The sequence below is a fragment of the Mollisia scopiformis genome (genome assembly GCF_001500285.1).
Source record: "Mollisia scopiformis unplaced genomic scaffold LY89scaffold_1, whole genome shotgun sequence".
Lineage (NCBI taxonomy): Eukaryota > Fungi > Ascomycota > Leotiomycetes > Helotiales > Mollisiaceae > Mollisia > Mollisia scopiformis.
In genome coordinates, this window is record NW_017263581.1 from 2,643,407 (window position 1) to 2,666,906 (window position 23,500).

Genomic DNA, 23,500 nt, shown 5'->3' on the forward strand with positions numbered 1-23,500 from the left:
GAAGAGCATATTTATCTAGTAAGAATCTACCGTAAAGAACACGTTCTTCGAGGCAAACCTGAGTACTCAGTCATCCTGGGCGCACATAACGCATTTTACTCTGTGTTCTAACTCAATAATCGTACAATCTCTCGCAAAATTCACTCCAGCTGTTTGAAGTGTGCCCCTCAAAGCGCCTCGCTTAGGTCCGAGGGCAACCTCGCTTATCATGTCTCCTTTGACTGTACTTCGTATGCTTTCCTCTTGCTGTGGTATGTGTTACGATGGAAATAATAAGTTTAATTCTCGAAAGATTACGTAGAAATTGTTGCTGCTCAACACATTTTCGGATATTGGATCATATCTCCCCACAGGCCGTTGAACTACGTAGATGACATGGCATCTTGGGATAGGTCATCAAGTCTCTAGAGTTGCCTCAAGTTTAGCATTGGTGAGCGAGATTTTCAGAGACGAAGTTTGCCTCACCATTTCGGGTCCGAGTTGCATATCATGGATCACTTTCCTTAATTCTCTAATAAATTATGCCATCTTAGCATGAAATCTTTATACGGTCATAGTGTATGAAATAGAGGAGGAAAAAGTATTTTGGTCATGGATCCATAATTGCAAACCATTGAGAATAACTCATAATAATTTTGACAACGACCCTTCTCTCCACCTTCCATCAGTCTTGATGCTCCCTCAACGGCATCTCCTCAGAATTGCCACCAGTGGCCCGATGTCCGGTTGCGGCCGTCATTCGCCCAAATGGCACACCATTTTCCCTCCTTCTTCTCTCCAGCTCCTGGTTCCAAGCCTGTCTCTCCTTCCACCATATAAAGAAAGGCAAGCGCCACCATCCTGCTAGTCCCCACTTTCTCTCTTCATATCCAAGCCTTGTATGAGTGTTGAGCCATTCCTCTTTTTCGCGTTGCTCCTCCCTTTTCCTTTCTTGATTTTCTCGTTGCTGCTTCTTTCTCCTTGCTTCACGCTGTGCTCGAGCGAACCTCTCTTGTTCCTGCTGTGCATGAGTCTTGGCTGGTCGGCTAGGTCGGCTGTGTCCTCCACCCATGGTTGAAGATGCGATGTTTGTTTGGTGTTTGGCGGAAGCTGGGCATAAGCGAGCCGAAAAGGGGGTTTGACGCGATTTTGGCGATTTAGGATGGTTGTATTAGATCCCTAGGTCTCAGGTGTACAGGAAATTCCAGAAGTCCCAGGGCATCAGGCAATAATATATACCAGCTTCGCATGTATGCAGATCTCAAAAACGCTGACAGCCTCACAGTGATTCTGCCCAAAACAAGAAGTGAGATGGATCGACCCGCGCGCCCAGCTACGATGAAACACATGCCATGGCATTTCTAGGCATCAATATCTGTTGATCAATTCCTATGCGCGCCTATGCCTTGAGGGATTTGATCGCCAATAATAGATGGACACCCAATTGGTGGCTTGGAACACCGTGGTGGCTGTGCACAGCCTGGTGACACCCCACGAAAAAGAAGGCAAAGGATTATTAGTGACCATCTTCTCCGCATTCAACAAGGCTTCCTGGAGGCGCAGAAGGATTTCGTGGCGTTGTTTACTAGTCTGATGAGGTAAGATGCAGACGCCTTGTCATAGCCTCGTGTAGTTGCTTCGATGATTTGAAACTTGCCCAGCCGAAGGCCAAATCATGAGGTTGACCATTCATTTCAATTAGAGTTCGTTGAGAACAACAATTCACAGCTGGAATATACTCAGCAATGTCAAAAATGGAGGTTCTTGTGCTAGGCCTATGCCGCACAGGAACAATGTGTTAACCTAGCCCCAGACATTTACAGAAGCCAGAAACTGACATCACTCAGCAATGAAGCTCGCTCTGGAAGAACTTGGGTACTCTAGAGTCTACCATTTCTTCGAGATTCCAGACAATGCTTCACATTCACAATTTTGGATCGAAGCTTTCGACAAAAATTATGGAAACGAGATTCAGTCTCAAGAAAAGTCATCACCTGACTGGCATGAGCTTTTCCAAGACTATAATGTATGTGACAATTCCAGAAAGGGGAACTAAAAAAATAACCATTGATCCAGGCTGTAACGGACGTTCCAGCTGTTTGCTTCGCTCCAGAATTAATGGCTGCGTTCCCAAACGCAAAGATCATCCTCACAACTCGGTCACCAGAAAGCTGGTTACAGTCCATGAAAAGCACTATCCATGCTCTGCACTCGTCACGTTTCAATCGAGTGTCTCTTTTGCTCTCAGATAAGGAAACGAAAAAGCTATTCCAATTATTGAACACCATTATCAAGTACTATTTCCGAGGCGATGTTCCGAAATATGGACTTGAGGCCTTTGAGGAGCACAATGCCTTGATCAAGAAGCTTGCACTTGACGCAAACAGAGATCTTCTTGAGTTTAGATTAGGAGATGATTGGGAACCGCTATGCCGGTTCCTAGGAAAACCAATTCCAGAGATTGACTTCCCTCACGTCAACGACAGTGACTCGTTCAGAAGGTCTTTCGGGTTGGGTTGGAACCTTCATAGTTTGATGTATGTCTTCTTCGTCGCTATTGTGATTGTGGCCTGTTTCATAGCTTACAAGAAAAACAGATAGCACAAAAGTTTATTCTAGAGAGGGTAATCAGATGAAGATCTCAACTTAAAAACTTCGTTCTTCGCATATTGCAATTGGCCACGTCTCATTCCTTCGCCCTTCATATCCCGGAGCTTCAAGTATTCCATACATCGTACAAATCTCTCCACCCACCAGATCTTGAGCTCAACATCAAACTCATCTCAAAAAGCTCAGTGAACGACTACGTCACCTGGCATCGACGGCATCCAACCATCAAGCTGCTCTTTCATCTGCACTGGCTTATTGCAAGTATTGGCCTGAGCAAGCGACTGTGTCTTCAATGTGGGGCAGTTGATGCTATTCGAGAAAAGGTCGCTGTTGCAATTGGCGTCCATAGCCCTCTGAAGAGCATCACCCTTCCACCCAAAAACATAATCACCATGACTCGCATAACCAGTAGCGTCGCCCATGGACCAAGTGAAAGGCTGATCACCATTGTCAGGCCACATAGACTTGTCGTTGAAAGGAGATGTGTCCCAGTACGTCTCGAAGAAAACTTGCGGGATTGAGACAGGATGTGTAGAAGGACACTTGTCGCCGGCCCCTGGGTTTCCGCCGCTTGCGCCAGATGGATAAGCGGTGTGACTCTGGTGGTCCGGACTGTCGAGGTTCTTGCCGTCCCAGCAAGTGGGGAAGCGGATGCTGACCATGATTCCGACTTTGCAAGGAGCTTTTGGGAAGCCAGTGGTTGAACCGCTTCTCGTTGAGGCCGTTGCAAGGCATGTGTAGATGAGCGAAGAGTATTTGCTCTCCTGGGCAGCTGTTCGGAAAGTTGGGTCACCGACAGTCATGCGGAAGCCAGGTTTGAAAGCAGTAACCTTGCCGCTTGAGAGATAATAAACGGTCACTGAGATTAATTAGTGTCATTGCTTTGCAAGGCGTAGCATCCAGTCAGGTCTAAGTCAAGAATCTTTGACCTTCGGTGTTAAACTAGGATATGAAGGGAGAGAAATACGTACTGCCACCAGATGCAGTCCCAAATCCAAGAGGATTTCCCATCGTCTTGACTCGATGATAGGTGCCGTTCTTTGCTTTGAAGAATAGAACAGCGGTCCAATAGTTTGAGAAATCCTCTGTAGGAGTGCAGGAAGTACAAGATGCTGTCGTAGGTAGGTCTTGATCCATGGTTACATTGAAGGCATCTCCTCCAACAACTTGGTGAAGATGGGGCGATCCCATTAGTCCAGGATTAATGAGGCTTTGCGCAGTAGCATGTTAGTATATTGTCCTTTCTGCTTGGTAGGAGTTGACGCACGGGTCTAGACGCTCGACAACAAGCTGCGAACAAGAGAAACGAAGGGTTGCGCCTGCAGCATTCACCCCAGGCGAAATAAACGCCGCAGCGGTAATGAGAGCCCCCCAACGCATGTTGGACTTTCTTGAATTCCCTGACAATTGTTGGAAATACTTCGAATCCTCTGTATGGATTGTGATCTGGGAATAGCGTCAAGCTGAACACCAACATTCGGAGTTCCCCCAGGATATAAGTAGGGGCCCAAGAATTTATCTTCGGTTCCATTCTTGATCGATTTGCCTTGCATACTCTATAATACAATTGCCGACAAGCTGTCAAAAGTCTTGGCAATACAACCTTTCATCGTGCCAACCAAAGTGTATATCATATAAACAAATTGCTGTAGCATTGCGAGGACCAATGAAAACCACGTGGGGAAATGCCGTGGATCTGAGGGAACACAGACCAGTATATCAGGTATTAGGCTAGGAGCTCATAATCAGGCTCGGCAACGATTCCTGAGGTATCGATACTGGATCGATACTGGATGGTATCGCTTAGAATCGATTCTTAGCGATCCTTCCTTAATTTTATAATACCTTTATATTTATTAATTTAAAAGAAATTATATTCTATAAAAGCTTCCCTTACGTAATCTATTATAAATAAAATATTTTAGCTTTTAAAATTTAAAAAGTTATTAATAAATTATTAAGATAATAATATATTCTCGTATTCGGATTCTTAGCCTCGTACTCGGAAAATTTGCTTATCGCCCGAACCCTAATAAGCTTAAGAACACTAAAAATTAGTATAATAAATAAAAATTCTTAGAAAAGATATTTAAAAAAGCCTAAATTATAAAGAATACTTTAAATAAAAGAGCAATATACTTTTTTTTTTAATATATAAGTATTTGCGTTAGTTTTATTAATAGTAAAGAGAATTTAGGGGTTAAGAATCGCTTAGGTATCGATACTAGCGATTCTGGATCGATACCGTATCGATACCCGAAATTAGGTATCGTTGCCGAGCCTGCTCATAATCATGTGTCAGTCTTGAAGTTTCGATCTTTGATAAGCATTGGCCTATGAGGCAAGATCTATCAATCTAGTTGGTCCCAACGCTCTTGCGATCATAGATAGATGAACTATCCGAATGACGGAAGCGACAGACTTCAGATGAACATCCATTGGCATCTTGCGAATGTGATAACAAGCAGATAACAATTTGCCACACTCCAACAGAACCATGACTTTCAGGCCGTTGTCAGTGTGGCGTCCCTCTTTGCGCACTTGCCAGTATATGAAAGACTTCTCGTGAACAATATAATTAACTATACCGATGAGGAGATTTTGTGAACTCCCAAGTAGAGACGCCTTCCGGCGTTTATTTTCGGTTTCTTAGCGCGTGAGACGCTTGTCACTCGGGTCTGACATGGACGTTGACTTCCGATGGTATCTGTACCACGAGCAAGCAAATATGGGATCTGTATATATTTGCGTTGTCAACACGATATACTGTGTGAAGTTCTTCGCCCAGATTATTTCGGGCAAGGAAAGCGGGGAGGAAGCGGGGAAAAGAGGGGCGGCAAATTATGAGGCTGAATGAATATTGCACCCACGTGGTAGTCAGGATGGGAATCTTCCCGTTCGCGACCTTGTCGATTTTGACCAATGGTGGCGTCTTCCGCAGATCAAAGGGTAATGCGGTGATTATTGGCATCTCGTATATCATTGCTCCTTGATGTCTGTGTCATATGTCTTGCTCCCCGAATCTTTCAGAATTTTAAGACTTGGAATAAATCTCGAATGCAGATATCAAAGCTAATCGAGTGGCAGTCAAGGACGAGGAGATACAAACAAGATGTTGAACAGGATATAGAACAGATTCAAGAGAGCAGATGAACACCAAATGTGAGAGACTTTCAAAACAGAAGTGGCCAATTTGATACAAGATAATGACATGTGAATAGTACAGGCTATCGAAGTCAATATTCGGAACGAAAGTGCAACGTCTCGACCCGGTGAGCACTGTTCATGAGTCCGTCGATGAAAGATTTACCAATGAAGCGGAAATGTCCTCTCGCCATCAGCGCAGAGCTTTTCTCAGCGCTTTCAAGAATGCCAATAGTTGATTATCAATGTGCTCTGTCTCTGTGGCACTTTCTCCAACAGAATACGGTAGACGTATAAAAGGAATCGTGCTGTCGCTCAATAAACAAGCTAAATGGAACAATGGATTTGATCTTTGAATTCGTGAGAAGGTTGAAGCTCGATCAAGCGGATTGCTCTTTTCTCCAGCAGTGAGAAGTATCGGTACCCTGAAGTCTCCTGGGATGCCATGTCGCTGAAGCGTTAATGATAGCTGCAGATACCTGGAATTCATAATTCAGAAAAGCAGGCAGCAGAGCTGGCAAGACGAAGTCGTGTGCATCGCGCTTGATGCAGTGGCGTCGGCACGATTTCACAGCATCAGCCTCCAGTTAGTAAGTGGCCTTGACTGCACTCCAATTGGTTTGTCAATTTAACCAGATGCTGTTGCTGAAAATATGTTCTGAAATAAATAATTTGTGTCAGAAGGGATGAATTTAGAGAACAAATAGTGAAACGCTGCCATTGAAGCGAGAGCACTACAGTAGACCTTGTTGGGAAGGCTCACCGTTCCGTGAACCGTCATCGTCCACGTCCCTTTCAAGTACCTGATGTACCAAAATCTTTCTCGATTATACTCGACCCTCAATACTCGCCATCCTTCGCACTGATTGTCTCTGGTTGCATCTTCTTCATCTATTTTATAAGCTTTCAGCCCCGCACTGCCTGAAGTACCCCTCACCCGGTGCTGGTAGTCCCACTATTGAAGACCCCGCTCTTATCAAAAGTTTACAACTCCCATAATCGGTATGATCGCCACGATAGGATACTCGTACCAAACCAGTTCCATGACAAGCTGCTGCTTGAGAGAAGAAGTGGACCGCCGACGCATGTAACGTACCTGCAGAAAACCAAAAGATGTCCACAAACGTTGCTCATGGCAGTGAACATCGTCTTTTCTTCGATGTTCCTGGACGTTCATATCTGCAAATGACTTGGATCTGCCGGAGATCAGATGTATCCAAAATGATTCCACGCATTTGTATTTAACCGTGGTATGCGCCTCATGTTTCAAATCCCTTTTCAAGCCTCACTGACACCATGAAGTGCTCAATCGGACTCTCTTTCGTTGGAGGATACCTCGCAGGCATCGCTTCAGCGAGTCCAACAACTGCATCCAGTTCAAGCACAGCAGTCCCAACTCCACACTATCGCATATCACCCATCGACGGTTCCATCATTGCGCTACCTACCAAGGATCAATTGGCATTCCAAGATCGCGAGTATGGCGTCCTCATTCATTTTGAGATGGGCACATATTTGGACATCGATGGTTGCAATAACGTCCCCTCACTTGTGCCGGATCTGACCTTATTCGATCCGGCTCTGTTAAATACAGATCAATGGATGGATAGCATTACAGCACTAGGTGCAAAGTATGCCACCGTAAGTATATGCCTTTCTTCATGAAAGCATTTTGTCTAAGAATCTCAGCTCGTAGCGAAGCACAACTGCGGATTCACAACCTGGCCAAGTCAGGTGAAATTCCAAACTAGAGACAATACAACAATCAGCTACAACTACACGATCGCTCAATCTCCCGTCGCAGGCGAGGACGTGGTTAAGATGTTCACGGCATCTGCTGAGAAGTATGGGGTTGGCCATGGACTTTATTACAGCACGGTTGTGAACAACTTTTTGAATGTGCAAAAATCAGAAGTTAATGATACTTCATGGGCTGCTGGTCAAGTGAGGATTACGAATGAGACTTATGATACGATTGTGGTTGATCAATTGACTGAATTGTGGTCGAATTATGGATCGTTGACTGAGGTGAGTAAACTAAGTCCTCACTTCTGAGCGAGAGACTTGCTGATGATTTGTTAATCTGATAGATCTGGTTTGATGGAGGATACAGCGCAACTCAACAAGCCACATACATAGACATGTTGGCAGAACTGCAACCTGACGCTGTCATTTTCAATGCTTGCGATGTCACTTCTGGGGACTGTTTGACTGAGAATTCTGGTAAACCCAATCCAAAGATTCTCCTATCACAAAACTAACGCTTCAGTCCGATGGGTCGGCACCGAATCCGGAGAAGCACCAATCGAAAACTGGTCAACGTAAGTCCAAATCACCCCCCTTTTTCGCCCTTCTACAACTCACATACCTACCCAGCGGAATCACCAACGACGGCGGCAACTCCACAAGCCCCTACTTCAGCCCCTCCGTCTGCGACACCACCCTCCAAACCTCCGACCGCTGGTTCTACGGCATCGACCAACCCCTCCGCTCCATCCAAGAGCTCATAGCCGTCTACCACCTCTCCGTCGGCCGCAACTGCCTCCTCGAACTAGACATCTCTCCCGACCGTTCCGGCCTCATCCTCGCCTCCCACGCCGCGCGCTACAAGCAACTCGGCGACTTCATCTCCTCCTGCTACGACTCCCCCGTTAACGCGCCGCATACCCAAAACTCCTCCTCAGACGACGGGGGCTATACCCTGACATTCGACTACGCAACCTCAATCGACCGCATCGTGCTAATGGAAGACCAAACCAACGGCCAAGTAATCCGCTCCTACTCCGTCTTTGCGAAAATCATCGACGACGACGGCGTCTCGGACGGCACGCTAGACGTTCCCTGGATGCAGGTCGCGAATGGGACGAGTATTGGCCATAAGAGGATTGAGATTTTTGATGAGGCGGTGACGGTTATCGAGGTGAGGGTTAATACCACGTTTGTGGATACGCCGGTTTGGAGGTCCGTGTCGGTGCATCTTTGTGACGTGATTCCGGCGAATACGACGGGGTGGGAGTTTACGCCTTGATGTTGGTGGGGTTGGGGGTTTGAAGGGGAGAGATGGGGTGCGTGGGGTAGTGTTTACTGGGTGGAGAGGATGTTGGGATTGAGGACCAGATGTGAAGACAATTCATGATATCTATGAGCCTAGTCTCACAATAGCGATCATTCCTCCAGAATCCTAGATATCAACTCCTAGAGACTCTAACTGAAACTTAACCTCACTCACCAGCCTTTCAATCGACTAACTCTTAAAAACAGCACAAGACCCTTGCTGAAATTAAGCCATGACTTTAGCTTGTTTTTCCATTGTGGCTCTTTCACTGTTTCTATATCTCCACCTCCACGGATACTAGCGCCAATGGCGCAAGTAACACAAAATACCAGGTGAACTACTACTTCGAATGACGGTTGAAACTGGGGGCTCGTGTTTGCCGAGAACACGCTGCTTAATAACAGGGCAAACAGAGAGGAAATACTAGAGAATCCGTCAAAGTTCAAATGTGAGATGAGCAATCCTTCTATTCAAACAAACAAACTACATACTCATTAAAAAAGCCCAAACATCCATTTTGATATCCAACAAGACGTGTTGTCTCCAACGCTATATCTATACAATATATGCTCCCGTCACAAAAACGCCGAAAATGCATATAATATCCCAACCATCTAACTCTAAACCTTCGCCCCAGCTACATCTCCATTATCCACCAGATTCCCAGCCTTCTCAGCCTCTTTATCGGCTCTTACTTGCTCCTTGCCCGCTTTCTTCAGCTCGGCTCTTTCTTTCCTCGCTCTCTCCTCCTCCGCTAATCCTGTCTTGACGGTCTGGTGCTCTTTGCTCAGTTTGTTGCTCTTGATAAATAGACTGATGAACAATCCCAGCGCAGCGAACGCCACGTATAGAATCCACATAATCCTCAAACTTTCCCAGAACGCCCTTCTAGCGATCTCTCTTTGTGCTGGAGGGAGCGCGGTCACGATGCCTACTGACGCGCCAGCGTTTCCGCCACCGAGTTGATTGGCGAGTGTGGGGCCGAGCGAGGCAACCAAGGAGGAGTGGCGTTTCTGCATCTCGTTCTGGAAGACTACGCTTCCGATGACAACAGAGATTGCTGTAGAGATGTTGCGTGTGAATCCAAAGGTGGCGGTAGCGGTGGCGATATCCTTTGGGGGAATCAAGCTTTGGAGAGCGATGAGGGGTGATTGGAAGAGTGGGCCAACGCCGATTCCTGCTACGATTTGATAGATGATGATTTTGGCCCAGCCTTCCGTGAGTGGGAGGTTGATGAAGAGGCCGTTGCCAAGGGTCATGATTGTCAAGCCGAAGTAGATTGGTGGGAGGTATTTGCCAGTTTTCTTGATGAAGACTCCGGTTATGCCCGAGGTGAAGGATAGAGCCATGACGAATGGGAGGAGGTAGACACCTGAGAGGAGTGGCGTGGCACCGAGGACTGCTTGGAAGTAGAGAGGGAGGTAGTAAGTTCCTGCGATGAAAACGAATCCATGACAGAAGCAAACTCCTAGGGAGGCAATATTCGAGCTCTGCTTGAAGAGGCGTAGAGGCATGACTGGGTACCGTGCGAACTTCCATTCGTTCAAGACAAAAAGACCAGCAACCACAATGCCGAAAATGATCAAGCAGATAACCTTCGCAGAAGCCCACGGGTAGGTAACGCCTCCGAATTCGAGTCCAAGAAGGAGCATCAATGTGCCACCAACAATAGTCAAGCTTCCAGCCCAATCAACAGCTTTCAGTCCTTCCCAAACCGGTGTTCGAGGATTGTGTAGATGTAAAAAGAAGACCAAGACCAAAAACACCGAACCGGTGCAAGGAAGATTGATATAAAAACACCATCTCCAAGATACCTTTTCTGTAAACACTCCTCCAAGAATTGGTCCCACACCCGAAGCAAAAGCCCACACCATTCCAATGATCCCATAATATGCACCTCTGTTGCGCATACTAAAGAGATCCCCAATGCAGATATTCGTCAAGATGATAAGTCCTCCTCCACCAATACCCTGAATGGCTCTTGCAACGATCAACATGCCAATATTGACACTCAATGCCGCGATCAAGCTTCCAACAAAGAAGACACCTTGTGCCACAAGTATAATCGGCTTCCTACCCCAGATATCAGAGAATTTGCCCCATGACGGCGTGCTTGCGGCATTGGCTAGCAGATACGCAGAACCAATCCACGTATAGCCCGCGTTCGAATGGAAATGCTCGCTGATAGTAGGGAGGGCGGTAGTGATGATGGTGATGTCGAGCGCGGCAAGGAAGGTAGACATGCACAGGGAGATCATGATAACGGTCGTCTGGAATTTCGTCCTCGAGTCTTCGGGGTTCGTGGAGGCGGGAGCGCCATTCTTGGTTTCTGTCGAGGTGGGAGGAGGTATGGCGGATTCTTCGATGCTGGTGTCGAGGGAGCCATTGGGGACATTCTTGGAGGAGAGGGAGGAGGATTCGAGGTTCTGGGTGTGGTGTTCAGCGGTTTGGCCTTCGATTGTTGTTGTTCCTCCATCTGCGCCTGGTCCCGCGGCAGCAGCTTGCCTTTCGGCCTCGAGTTGCTTCTCTGTATCCATTGCTGTGATAGTTGTCGTCGTCGTCGTAGCAGATGTTGATGTGTATGTGTATGTGTATGTGTTGAGATTCTCGCTATAAAGAAAGCATTCTGGTGTTCATTAAGTAGTGATATGTAGATGAAGTTGTCATTGCGCTGCGGACTTTCAAGTTCCCCGAGCTGTCAGGTATTTTCTGATTCTGAAATGTACAGGGGTCTCGCGCAGTGTGCAGGGGTAGCGGCATCGGAACTCGATCTTTTCTCCTCCAACTGCTCCAACTCGGTGCCGAATCATCATCATCACGGCCACCCAAGCAAGACATCGGGAGAATCACTTTTTATTATTTGACACACTTTCGTCCACTTGACGTGTTTCTTCCTCGTACCAAATATCAAGTCAGAGAGAGTCATACTTTCTTCGACTCATCAATTTCCATCGTCTCGGCCTCGGCCTGACGAAAGCGCGAATGGAGATAATCATCACAAAGCGGCGTGCTACCCCTCCAAATCCTCCCTCCGCAAAGTTCAAGTTTGATTGAATCAGCGCCCCGCGCATGCTGACATGCAGCGCAAATCAACGCATCACGACATCACGAGAATTTGTGGATGATCCAATCGAAAGGGAAAGTCCCAGCTGCGATGCCCAAGGGCGGTCGGTTCCGTTCGGGTTGCTCGGGTCCATCCACAGAGCAGTGAAAAGGGGGGCTCCTATCTTTTGGCGAGTGTCAGACAGACGGGGTGAATTTGGCATGCTGGAGAGTCATGTTGTGTAACGGGTGCCAGAACGTGGCTTTGGGACGGCTCGCATATTGCTTTGTTGGTTGGTGTTACTCGAGTGTACAGTAAGTAGGCTTCCCGCATTATTTGGTTATCTCCGCTATTCTCGCTCTTCGCTCTATAAATCCGGGTTCAGGTCACAAAGTCCTTCCTAGTCGTATTTTTCTTCCCAACTCATTCCTGACTATTGCCCTAGCTTTCCTTTCCAGTTTGCGATCTTTGCAGTCAACAGAGATACTTGTATCTGATGGCTAAAGAGAGATATGGATCTCGTGACCATGATATCAATCCCCACTTTCGCTTCTTGACCTACTCATCTCTTTTGTGACCTATTCCTCGCTTTCCTCCACTGCATTATCAAGTGACAAAATACCATTGGTATTTTGAAGAGTCTACGCATCTTTCCTTTCGTCACACTTCCAATTTCTTAGTCAAAGTAGTATCAATCTTTCATTACATCAGCATGTCTCAACAACGAACCACAATACACGCCCTCCACACCGCCCTCAAAAACACATCCAAGCCCAGCATCGCAATGTCATCCCACAACGCCCTCTCCGCCAAACTCGCATCCCAAGCCGGCTTCAACGCAATCTGGGCCTCAGGATTCGAACTCTCCGCCTCTCACGCCCTTCCCGACGCCAGTATCCTCCCCTGGACCGCTCACCTCGATGTCGTCCGCTCAATCTCCTCCACGGTCTCCATCCCCGTAATAGCCGACATCGACACTGGTTTCGGCAACGCTGTCAACGTCGCCTACACCATTCCCCAATTCGAGCAAGCCGGCGCAGCAGCTGTGGTTATCGAAGACAAGACCTTTCCTAAAGACAGTAGTCTACGTTCTCAAGGCCGACAGAAATTGGTTTCGATAGAGGAATTCCAAGGAAAGATCGCTGCAGCCAAAGCGTCCTCAGAAATGGTCATCATTGCTCGAACCGAAGCCTTGATCGCTGATCTAGGTGAAGAAGAGGCGATGAAGAGGGGAGAAGCTTATGTCGAAGCGGGCGCGGATGCGGTGCTGATACACAGTAAGAAGAAAACTCCAGATGAGATTCTGAGCTTTTGTCGGAAGTGGAAGGGAGCGGTGCCGTTGGTTATTGTGCCAACTGCTTACCCGAGTATTTCTTTCAAGGAGGTGGGAGAGTTGGGAAAGGTGGGATTGATTATTTGCGGGAATCATGCAGTGAGAGCTGCGGTTTCTGGGATGCGGGGGGCGTTTAAGAGCATCTTGGAGGATGGTGGGATTGCGGGTGTTGAGGGAAGCATTGCGAGTGTGGAGGAGACTTTTGAGTTGCAGGGTGATGAGGAGATGAGGGAGATTGAGAGGAAGTTTTTGCGTTGAGTTGAGAGGGGTCTGTGTGTATGAAGACTTGGGTCATGATTACTTGGAAGCAAAAAAAAAACATGCACAAGTGTGCAGAAATGTTAGTCGAATCAGTGGAACGTCCAGTGAGCTGATTCATCGTCGATTTGTGGATACTTAAGTGCGTCTCGAGCCTCGATATCCAATGCCCACTTCCTTTCCTCAACAACGATACTCTTTACCCACCACTCGACCACCACAGAAGATCCTTTCTCATGGCCGACTGACCCATACCACAAACAAGATACTGCGTAAAATGCCGCAAAGTCTTCCCCAGAGGTCCGTGTCCCTGCCACAAAGAAGGCTGCGGCCACAAATGCTGGTTCCACCTCCGGCATCCCAACGACATCATCCAAGAAAAAGAACAGTCAAGTGCCGGACTCCCGTGCTCCAAATGTGGGTTGGGGAAAGATGATTGGGGGTGTTGTTGTCATGCGTTTTGTGAGCTGGAGTGTGAGGGGCATAGTCGGGGTACGTATACTTGGTACGATTTGTATGATCGGAAGTTGGTGGGATATGAGTGGGATGAGGTGGAGAGTGAAGAGAGTGAGGAGGGGAGTGAGGAGGAGAGCGACGAGAGTGATGACGATGGTGGCGATGGCAGTGATGATAGTGATGAAAGCGATGAAAACGACGAGAGCGAGGATAGCAATGAGAGTGATGAGGAGACCGACCATGATGATGATGACGATGACAGCGATATCAGTGATGAAAGCAACGACAGCAACGGCAGGGAGGACAGGGAGGACAGGGCCGAAAACAACGATAATAGCCACGATAGCGACAGTAGCTCCGACAACGATCACTTTGAAGCTCAGTTCCAGTGGGGCGACTAATGACTAAGTGGATGAATTGGTCATGACCATTGTTAGCAGGACCTTAAGACAAAGCATGCACTGCGTTTTAAGTATAGGTTGTAAGATTAGGTGGGAAAGGAAGAACACGGAAGGGTTTTCTCTAGATTGACTTGATCCTCGGCAAGAAAAATGGATTGCGTTCGTTGTTTTTGTAAAGCTTGCTTCAGTTGCACATTTCCACCATATCTTAAAACGAAGTCTTGAAAATTGGTCGAAATTCGTTTGCGTTCTGTTACAAACCCAAAATTCTTCCACCTTTCGACTTCAATTCAATTTAAGGGCCCATAGTGACTGAGATTGTTTTAACACACAAACAGTCAAGTCATTCATCTCTGAACCGCATACCTTGTGGTCTCGGTACCCAAGCAAGAAATTCCACGAGATCATGACTCAAAAGCTCACAAAAGAAATCACATTCACAGCAAACACTACCATCTCCGAAGCATAAAGAAAACGGTCCCCGAAATCCTTTATCCTTCTTCCACTTCCCCAAATCTCCACACACAAGCGCCACCCAATCCACAATTTCCACCTTTTTGCACGAAAACAATTAACAAACATCATGCCCACCTGCCGCACCTGCCACCAACCCTACACCCCCATCAGCCTCCTCATCCTCTGCTGCTGCCACCCGGCCTGCAACACAACCTGCCAATTCCACAACCTCAACGCCAAAGAAAAGCGCAACCCCAATATCCACTACCCCGCCCACGGAATCGACCATCTGTGTCTGACGTGCAAGGGAACCCTACCTGGTTTCTCGAATTCGCGAGAAGTGCCGATGGGAAAGAGTTGCGCTTGTTGTGGGAGGTGTGGGGTAGAGTGTAGGGTGCATTATGAGGAGCGGGTGAGGAAGGAGAGGAGGGTGGAGGAGGATAGGGAGAGGAGAGAGGGGGAGAGGAGGAGGAGGGGGGGTTCTGGGTGGTGGTAGTTGGTTGGTGGTGGTGCTTTTTGGCTGTATGAGGAGAAGTTGGGTATGTTGAGAATGAGCGGCGAACTAATTGCGAGTGCAAGGAACGATGATTGCTACGTGGAGGCTGTTGCTGTGCAACTATACCGATGCTGTTTTATTGAGTTATGTAAATAATTTCGTTTTGCTAATTCTTTTTACTTATTTATATTTGTTGCTCTAGCGAGTCTTGCCGGTCTGGATCAAAATCAAATGTCGAGGACATTTTCACGCATCCAGTCATCTGTATCGAACGTCGACACCATCTCAGCATAGGCCAGGTATGTGGAAGTGGCACATTCCGTTTTGCCAGCACAATCGTCGAAGTTCCCTCCCCGGTGCTCATGTAAACTTCTGCCTTGACTTGATCACCCAAGAAGACCAGGACTATTGCACCTTGGAGAGAGTTCAAAGTGAAATTCTTCAGTACTAAGATACTACTGTAGAGTCTTCGAAACGGCCATTATTCCATCCTTCACCTCGGTATTCATGGTTGCTTAGAGCAAGCCAATCAACCATGAGCAAAGCATCCCAATCATCGTTTGCGACATCCGCTAGGTTCGAATACGAGCTGCCTTGCATCTGTTTGGAGTAGGGTTGTGTCTGTTCCCACAACTGGCTCAGATCCATCGAAGAAGCGGGAGCAGACCGATTTTCCAGGATGGTGTCCAAGAGAAGCATATCCTCCTGCTTACGTTTTCGTGCCAGCCAAACTAAAAGTGTGGCAATCCTCGACGCTTCCTCCATACCTCCTTTTGGAAAGTACTGTGCAACCACTTCGAGAGTCTTGATAGAATTTTCCAAACTTCTCAGAGCTTTCGGGGTATCCATTGCGAGTGATATGCATACGAACTGAAAAGGCACATTAGCGACGTGCCACCAGGGTTGGCGTGCTATGACGAGTCTATTGACTGCTTCCAGGCCTGCTATTCCAAGGGATATGATATTGCCAGAGATTTCTTGGGGGATCTGAGGACTGATGATCCGCAGACGGCGGTAGAGCGCAAGTCCAAGATTGCATTGTGATAGGGTAATAGCGTCTCTTGGAGATCTGAACTCGACTAGATCTGCTATGCCTTGCTCAAAGTCCGATGCCTCGGAATGGTTATCGGGGTCAAGTAGTCCTGATATTTGGAAAAGATGGAACAAATCCGCCAAGCCATCACCAGCCGGTAAATTTGGAAGTGGGTATGAAACGCCTCTGATATCTAGTTTAGATCGACCGTACTCGTTGGCAATCCAAGTATTTTGAATCCGCGCAATCAAGAATATCCGATTTCTGATCTCAATTTCTTGGACCGAACTCTCGCCTGTTTCTCGATCCTCAATACATTCAATACTGTGGATCGTCATGCAACTTGACATCCATGCCGCGTGTGGCTGACTTGTGCACCGAAGATACAAGGTTCGAAAGATCATCCGAGCAATAACGTGAGTCTGGGGCGGGCGACTCGCAAGACCCGATGTCTCGAGGGTATCTTTTGCGAGTTGAACGAGTTTTACTTCCTTCAAACATGGGTTTCCACCGGAAAAGAGAGACCCCAATGCTGCCACGCCACAAAATACAGCGTCGTAATGATCGTCAAAATCGGGTATTCTCCACCTGTCAGAGACTCTCTGGTTGAAGTCGGCCACATCCAGAAATCCATAAAGTTCATGAATCGTCGAAAAGTATATTCTTGACAGTCTCAGCATCTCGTTCTCCGAAATGATGCTGCTTATAGGAGGTCGAGCAAAACCTGCATCATGAGCTCCGATGCCCAGATTCCATGCCAGATTCCCAGAGTCTGATCCTGCATTATTGAACTTGGCGATTAGAGCTTGAGCAAAGGCAGTTCCTGAATTAACTCTAAATTGGCTCTTCTAGATCGAAGTCTTGCGTACTCTTCTTTCTGGATGTCTCCCGAATCGGCGTCGACGTTCGCACTGGAGACACCCACAGCACTTGGGACTTTCGCTGAAATTGGGTCTGGCGACCTCGTTCTTGGTCGCTTTAAAGATGCATCCTCATAATAACAATCGTACTCGAATCTCATGCATGTAGCGCAGGGCGTGTGGCCATTGCATTACTTCTTCCTGGATTTGCATGGTGTACATGCTCGCTTCACGCGTTGTCGCTTTCCATTGACCGCAGAGCTCGAGCTCGAGACATCTGTTGGACTTTGACTCATGTTGGCATGTCGAGAATTTAGTCGTGGATGCATTGCTATTTTCAATTTCCATGAATACTGCGATGTATTTCAAATCTAGATCCTTCGAGCTCAGAGGGGGATCGGATCGGCTAAAGCGGAAGGTACTTATGTACCTACATACCGAAAGTCTGGAATGATTGACATCATGACATTTTATGGAGGAGAAGAAACAGCGCAGCGCTATTGGAAATGATACTTGTGCCACTGACGTATCTGAAATCTTACTGATCTATTTGACATAACAAGCACCACTGCTGAGGGCACGTGACGGTATCCACCGACAGCGTCCAACTCAGCATTGCGTTGTTTCATACAAGTCGTTGACCGTATTGATTTGATATCCGTTTTGAAAAGGTTATGGATGTATTAATTAGCAGAAGTTTGCACTTTATGAATTGTTCGTTGCCTGTTTAGTAATGCTCTTTTTCTGGCACTCAAAGTTTGTCTTGGCACCAAAACCTTGGAAAGGGGGAGCCTCTTGAGAACGTGACATTGCGAGATACCAATTTTTTTAAATGCTCTCAGACTCGATCCTTCGCAACGAGATAGAGCATTCACGTCGCAATATCACGAAAGTCAAAGTAGCGGATGCTTGGTGTATTTCCATATGGCGACGTCGTCACGACTTGAGATGGGCGGCTATGTCGGGAGCGACATCCGCCGCATGTTGTATATAGAAGAGGAAGATAGCTATCTCAGTAGGATCTATCATATCTTGGTCAAGTTGAACCTATCTCTTATCATTGGCAATGCATCGTAGGTTGGAAATCCTATCCATCATCTCCTGAGCTGTAACTGACCAAATTCCCACAGCCGGACAGCCTCCAAAGCACACTGAAACTTATTTCCCCCTTCGGAAACTGTACCACTGGGTGTTTTGCGCCGATACCATGCAGTCTATTCTCCAATACCGACGCCTGAAAAAAGATATCGGCAACCGATTGAAGCACGATAATGATGCTGAAGCAGAAAAAAGAAACTCGGGCTCGAGCGCCAGGACGCCGACAACCTCTGACGACGATTCGAAAGACATTGTTCTACGCAATGGCGAAAGAGTAAATCTCCCAGGCGTTCGAAAACACAATCATGATGGCAAAGATGTTTTTCTGGTGGATTTTGGTGGCTCCGACGATCAACTGAATCCGAAGAAATGGCCCCACCCCCGAAAGTACATCACAGTGGCCATTGTCGGCATGACGGGGTTCTTGGTGGGATGGGTATCTTCTATCGACTCAGCTGTGGTACAACAAGCTCGCATGGAATTCGGAGTGAGCGAAGTGGCCGAGTCACTAGCGACGGGACTTTACTTGATTGCCTTCGGAGTAGGTTCTTTGATCGCTGCACCTCTGTCAGAGACAGTAGGACGCAACCCAGTCTATCTCGCCACATTATCGCTACTCATGATCTTCATCATGGCATCTGGTCTTGCTCCAAATATCGGTGCTCAGCTCGCATTTCGCTTCATCGCCGGTCTTTTCGGATGTACACCCCTCACGACATTTGGCGGCAGCATGGCAGATATGTTCTACCCCATGCAACGGACCTACATATTTCCCATCTGCTGCTCGTTGTCTTTCCTTGGACCATTCTTAGCTCCTATGGTTGGAGCATTCATCGGTCAGAGTTCACATATCAGTTGGCGCTGGACGGAATGGGTATCCTTGATTCTCGCAGGCCTCATCACAGGCGCAATCTTCCTCTTCGTACCCGAAACGTATGCCCCCATACTTCTCAAATGGAAAGCCAAAAATCTTCGTACCATCACAGGAGATGATCGATTCATGGCCGAGGTCGAACTTTCCCAAGAGTCTTTCCCCAAACGTGTCCTGATCAGCTGCCGTCGACCTTTCCGGATGTTTTTCACCGAGATCATGGTCCTCCTGTTCACTATGTATTTGGTTATCGTGTACATTGTGTTATTCGGCTTCCTGACTGGATATGAGTTTATTTTCGGGGATGTATATGATTTGTCCCAGGGATCAACAGGTCTGGCTTTCATCGGTATGAACGTTGGTTTCCTTATCGCATCTGCCATTGTACCCTACATCTACGTCAAATACAAACGTGCCAGTGAAAAAGTAGACGGAGACGTGGCACCCGAAGACAGACTCTGGTACGCCATGTATGGAGCTCCTTGGCTTCCCATCTCTCTGTTTTGGATGGCTTGGACAGACTACGCTTCAGTCTCGTATTGGTCTCCCTTGGTCGCTTCTGTGACATTCGGGTTCTCTGTCCAAGCAATTTTCATCTCGACCTATCAATACCTGATTGATTCGTATGAGGAGTATGCCGCGAGCGCACTTGTTAGCGCTACTTTCATGCGTTATTTGGCTGCTGGAGTCATGGTCGTAGTGTCGATTCCAATGTATAAGAATCTTGGCGTTCATTGGTCTCTTACTTTGTTGGGCTGCATTTCTATGTTATTAACACCAGTGCCGTATGTGTTTTACAAGTACGGTAACGTTATCAGGGAGCGGCAAAAGGGTTAAAAAAAAGCTATTCGAGTTGAATGTTGGAGGGAATGCAGGCTTTAGAGAATGAATACAGAATCGCCCTGAACTTTTCTAGCTACAAAGTTGAGAGGAGAATGTAAAGAGCGGTACAAAAGCTATAGATATTTTCTGAATTCATGCACGGTAACGTTATTGTGGGAATTTATCGCTTTACCAGATTGCCAGCCTCAATGTTAGTCTTTTGTATTACATGTAGAAAGATCAACAAGCTCGTCGGACTTTGTCAGATGCGTTCGTTTAGTGTATTATAACACTCTGTTGTACGGATATGCTCCTTTTTTAAAAGATAGCGCCTCCGATATCTACTCCGTCGCTTATAAAAAGAGTTGCTCGTATTTGACTATTATTCAATTTAAGTTTTTCCGAAGCTGGCTTCGAGGATGGTGGTTCATTGATACTTTGATGTGCGTACAAGCAAATGAAAGCCTTGTAAGCATAAGTGGTAATGCCAGTTGCAAGTGAACTCTGCATCAAAGGTCCAAAAGAAACAATCGAGAATAGACAAAGAATTTTGAAAGTTCAAACAATGCTATTGTTTTTCTGCAGAAGTTCTTTATGGATGAACTTTTCGACCAAATGTGTACAACCGAATGTTTAAAGACAGCTCAGCTGTTAACAATACTTATTGTGTCTCATTCATCAGCACTGCTAGAAACGATATACAACTTCACCATCATCACAAGCTACCAACAACAACTCAAACACTCTTCTCATCAAGATCATCAACTTCAAAACACTCTTAAAATGAGTTCCACCACAATCTGCATCGGCTGCTGCAAACACGTTCCAGTCGGCCAATGTCCCTGGCACGAAGCCTGCGGCAAGATATGCTGGTTCCACCAGCAAGACCCTGCCAAGCAAGCAATCCTAAAGTGCACGCTGCCCAATGGGGAGGGAGATGCCATCTGCAGCACTTGCCATTTCGTCCATGGTGGTTATCCTTGCGTTTGTCACTCCTTCTGTGGGAGTATTCGCGCATTTCATTACAAGTATCCGGCCGGAAAGACCACATAACGTCTATCCCTGCGTACCGAGACGCCCCCTGTAACGAGACAAATCGTAGGTACTTCGAATTCAAGCGACTCTAAATCTGCGAATATATCCAAATTCCAATATGTTTTTAATTTAGTTACATTATATGCCTCTCCCGAACACTCTTAACTTATTAATTCCGAAAATTTTCATCGCGTCGTCGCCGCCCATTTGAATTATAAACAGCCTCTTATTATAGTGTAATAGGACCCCTCGACCCGCAATACTACCATTAAGCTCTTTTCGCTTGTTAAACTTATAAAACAATTAGATACGGGTTTCCGAGTTTTATCACGATGCTAAAAAATTATTCTCAGTGTTGTGGCGGCCAGAGCACGCTATGTCATACGCTGTCGCCACATGGGCTGATACCTCCTACAATCAAGCGATCAAGGATCCTGGTCAGCGGCGGTGTGCTTATATTAATCTCGGTAAAATTATATATGACAACTAAATGTGTCGCTTAGCTGGCTAATGATATTGCAAGTATTAACAAGCACCTCGTCGCCCAGGAGAACGTAAAATCCATCACGAGTCAATTAACCTAATTGATCTAAAGTAATCCCATATAGTTTCTTACCTCTGCATGTTATACAAGAGATAACTCTATAGTCCTTACTTTACGTTGTCAACGCACCATGGTACTGTCAGTACTTGCTTGGTCACGTGGGAATGTTTAAGTGAGTTATATATTGCTTAGTAATGCCCCCGCCATTGGCGACATAAGCGCGAGCCTCATCATGACATTTGACACCGACTGCTTGATGCCTAATGCGCAGAAAGTTTCCTTTTCATTCACTGGCAGTCGAGCATAGACCTCTGTGCTCCCTTTGTCTACTATTTGAAAGTCTATCTGGCCGATCCTGGTACGAGAATGCGTCTCCTGCACCTTGAAAGCGGTAACCTCGGCCTTACCAAGGATTACACCGAACATGTTCCGCCATACGCGATACTGTCTCATACTTGGGGAAAGGATACAGAGGAAGTCACTTTCGACGACTTCAAAGCAGGAAATTACACAAATAAGGCTGGATATACAAAGATTCGATTTTGCGGCGAGCAAGCTGCAAGAGATGGGCTACAGTACTTCTGGGTAGACACGTGTTGTATCAACAAATCTAATCACACAGAGCTTTCGGAAGCTATTAACTCGATGTTCCGTTGGTATCAGGATGCGGTCAAGTGTTACGTCTACTTGTCTGACGTCTCCACACGAAGCGATACAAATGAGTTACTCTCTCGGTCTTTGTGGGAACCAGAATTCCGGCATAGTAGATGGTTCACTCGAGCTTGGACACTTCAAGAGCTTATTGCCCCACGGTCAGTCGAGTTCTTCTCTCAGGAGGATGAACGACTAGGCGACAAGGGATCGCTAGAATCCTTACTTCACGAGATCACGGAGATTCCAGTGGACGTATTTCAAGGGAAGCCTCTCATCGAATTGACTATTGAAGAGCGGATGTTATGGGGAACGAAGCGCACGGCCAAGCGCAAAGAAGACGAAGCCTATTCTTTATTAGGAATTTTCGACCTGCACATGCCGTTGATTTATGGCGAGGGGAGAAAAAATGCCTTCATTCGGCTAGAGAGGGAGATTGGCGAACATTCAAAAGGTAGGGTTTATAAGCTCCATAAAGACCCGACTCATTGAGAGCTGTAATTATAGTTAGCTAACATGGTTGAGTTTGGTACAGGCGCTAATATACATGGCAACGTACACTGGATGGTACCTCGGGCTATTAATAGCCTATTCACTGGGCGTTCTGATCTACTTTCCCGAATCCAGAGGGCTCTACAAAGCGAGTCAATATCTGCGGCCCAATGTCAGAAGAGATTTGTGATTACGGGATTAGGCGGGCAAGGAAAGAGCGAGATATGCTTACAAGTTGCGAGCTTAATGAAGCAAAAGTACGTCCTTCCGACAACCCTTGAAGACTCACAAGTAATTTAGCTTATGCTATAGGTTCTGGGGAATATTCTGGGTCGACGTCGACAAGCCTTCCACCGCTAAGCGTGACTTTATCGCCGTTGCAAAGCTACTTGGGCGCGTAATTGAAAGCGTCCCCGAAGCACTTCAAGTTCTTGCGACAACGTACCGAAGCTGGCTCCTCATCCTTGATAATGCCGACGACCCGGGCTTCGACTACCAAGTATACTTTCCACTAGGTAGTCACGGTGCTGTTCTCATGACATCTCGTGTTATCGAATGCAAGCAGTATAGTGTAGATGCCTTCGAAGCACTTGGGGGTCTAGAAGAAGAGGACTCGAAAGAACTCTTGCTCAAAGCAGCCGAGCTAGCTCCAGCATCGTGGCTAGCATATGATAATCAAGCCAGAAAAGTAGCCCGCCTCCTAGGATTACACACGCTTGCTTTAATACAAGCTGGAGCGTATATCAGTCAAGGCCACTGCCAGCTCTACCAGTACCCTGAGGTCTACCAACGGCAGCGACAACGGCTCTTGAAATACAGACCTAAGCAAGCCCAGTCGAGGTATCGCGATGTGTATGCGACCT

At 46.8% G+C, this 23,500-nt stretch overlaps 8 protein-coding genes across 8 annotated transcripts; 4 read left to right on the forward strand and 4 right to left on the reverse strand.

The window, feature by feature from the left end:
- Positions 1 to 572: 572 nt before the first annotated feature.
- On the reverse strand, positions 573 to 1,344 carry LY89DRAFT_679731 (uncharacterized protein). The gene has a single exon (XM_018213933.1). It carries the CDS (start codon positions 1,049 to 1,051, stop codon positions 665 to 667), a length of 387 nt encoding a protein of 128 aa, XP_018079015.1. The 5' UTR covers positions 1,052 to 1,344; the 3' UTR covers positions 573 to 664.
- A 277-nt stretch (positions 1,345 to 1,621) lies between these two features.
- LY89DRAFT_26481 (uncharacterized protein) lies at positions 1,622 to 2,676 on the forward strand. The gene is made up of 4 exons (XM_018206303.1): positions 1,622 to 1,776; positions 1,827 to 2,005; positions 2,056 to 2,516; positions 2,577 to 2,676. Exons 1-4 carry the CDS (start codon positions 1,725 to 1,727, stop codon positions 2,578 to 2,580), a joined length of 696 nt encoding a protein of 231 aa, XP_018079016.1. The 5' UTR covers positions 1,622 to 1,724; the 3' UTR covers positions 2,581 to 2,676.
- Positions 2,677 to 2,771: 95 nt separating this feature from the next.
- LY89DRAFT_713457 (uncharacterized protein) lies at positions 2,772 to 3,969 on the reverse strand (the record flags this gene model as incomplete). The annotated part of the gene is made up of 3 exons (XM_018218055.1): positions 2,772 to 3,448; positions 3,561 to 3,799; positions 3,857 to 3,969. The coding sequence occupies 3 exons, from the start codon at positions 3,967 to 3,969 to the stop codon at positions 2,772 to 2,774; spliced, it is 1,029 nt and encodes a 342-aa protein (XP_018079017.1).
- Positions 3,970 to 7,029: 3,060 nt separating this feature from the next.
- On the forward strand, positions 7,030 to 8,761 carry LY89DRAFT_572010 (glycoside hydrolase family 29 protein; the record flags this gene model as incomplete). The annotated part of the gene is made up of 5 exons (XM_018208621.1): positions 7,030 to 7,374; positions 7,423 to 7,761; positions 7,824 to 7,956; positions 8,003 to 8,054; positions 8,110 to 8,761. 5 exons carry the CDS (start codon positions 7,030 to 7,032, stop codon positions 8,759 to 8,761), a joined length of 1,521 nt encoding a protein of 506 aa, XP_018079018.1.
- Positions 8,762 to 9,246: 485 nt separating this feature from the next.
- LY89DRAFT_679735 (MFS general substrate transporter) lies at positions 9,247 to 11,651 on the reverse strand. The gene has a single exon (XM_018213934.1). The coding sequence runs from the start codon at positions 11,323 to 11,325 to the stop codon at positions 9,409 to 9,411; it is 1,917 nt and encodes a 638-aa protein (XP_018079019.1). The 5' UTR covers positions 11,326 to 11,651; the 3' UTR covers positions 9,247 to 9,408.
- Positions 11,652 to 12,439: 788 nt separating this feature from the next.
- LY89DRAFT_26512 (Phosphonopyruvate hydrolase complex with Phosphonopyruvate and Mg++) lies at positions 12,440 to 13,638 on the forward strand. The gene has a single exon (XM_018206304.1). It carries the CDS (start codon positions 12,544 to 12,546, stop codon positions 13,420 to 13,422), a length of 879 nt encoding a protein of 292 aa, XP_018079020.1. The 5' UTR covers positions 12,440 to 12,543; the 3' UTR covers positions 13,423 to 13,638.
- A 173-nt stretch (positions 13,639 to 13,811) lies between these two features.
- Positions 13,812 to 17,285, reverse strand: LY89DRAFT_727685 (uncharacterized protein; the record flags this gene model as incomplete). The annotated part of the gene is made up of 3 exons (XM_018219182.1): positions 13,812 to 14,282; positions 15,691 to 17,098; positions 17,134 to 17,285. 3 exons carry the CDS (start codon positions 17,283 to 17,285, stop codon positions 13,812 to 13,814), a joined length of 2,031 nt encoding a protein of 676 aa, XP_018079021.1.
- A 969-nt stretch (positions 17,286 to 18,254) lies between these two features.
- LY89DRAFT_679739 (MFS general substrate transporter) lies at positions 18,255 to 20,218 on the forward strand. The gene has a single exon (XM_018213935.1). The coding sequence runs from the start codon at positions 18,332 to 18,334 to the stop codon at positions 19,928 to 19,930; it is 1,599 nt and encodes a 532-aa protein (XP_018079022.1). The 5' UTR covers positions 18,255 to 18,331; the 3' UTR covers positions 19,931 to 20,218.
- The last annotated feature ends 3,282 nt before the right edge of the window (positions 20,219 to 23,500 follow it).

What these genes read in the sequence shown, in the direction of transcription:
- LY89DRAFT_679735 (XM_018213934.1), bottom strand. Translation starts at nt 11,325, where the DNA reads ATGGATACAGAGAAGCAACTCGAGGCCGAAAGGCAAGCTGCTGCCGCG.
- LY89DRAFT_26481 (XM_018206303.1), top strand. Translation starts at nt 1,725, where the DNA reads ATGTCAAAAATGGAGGTTCTTGTGCTAGGCCTATGCCGCACAGGAACA. An exon ending in ATGCCGCACAGGAACAATGT is followed by an intron (nt 1,777 to 1,826) that starts GTTAACCTAGCC and finishes GACATCACTCAG; the next exon opens with CAATGAAGCTCGCTCTGGAA. An exon ending in AGCTTTTCCAAGACTATAAT is followed by an intron (nt 2,006 to 2,055) that starts GTATGTGACAAT and finishes CCATTGATCCAG; the next exon opens with GCTGTAACGGACGTTCCAGC.
- LY89DRAFT_26512 (XM_018206304.1), top strand. Translation starts at nt 12,544, where the DNA reads ATGTCTCAACAACGAACCACAATACACGCCCTCCACACCGCCCTCAAA.
- LY89DRAFT_679739 (XM_018213935.1), top strand. Translation starts at nt 18,332, where the DNA reads ATGCAGTCTATTCTCCAATACCGACGCCTGAAAAAAGATATCGGCAAC.
- LY89DRAFT_679731 (XM_018213933.1), bottom strand. Translation starts at nt 1,051, where the DNA reads ATGGGTGGAGGACACAGCCGACCTAGCCGACCAGCCAAGACTCATGCA.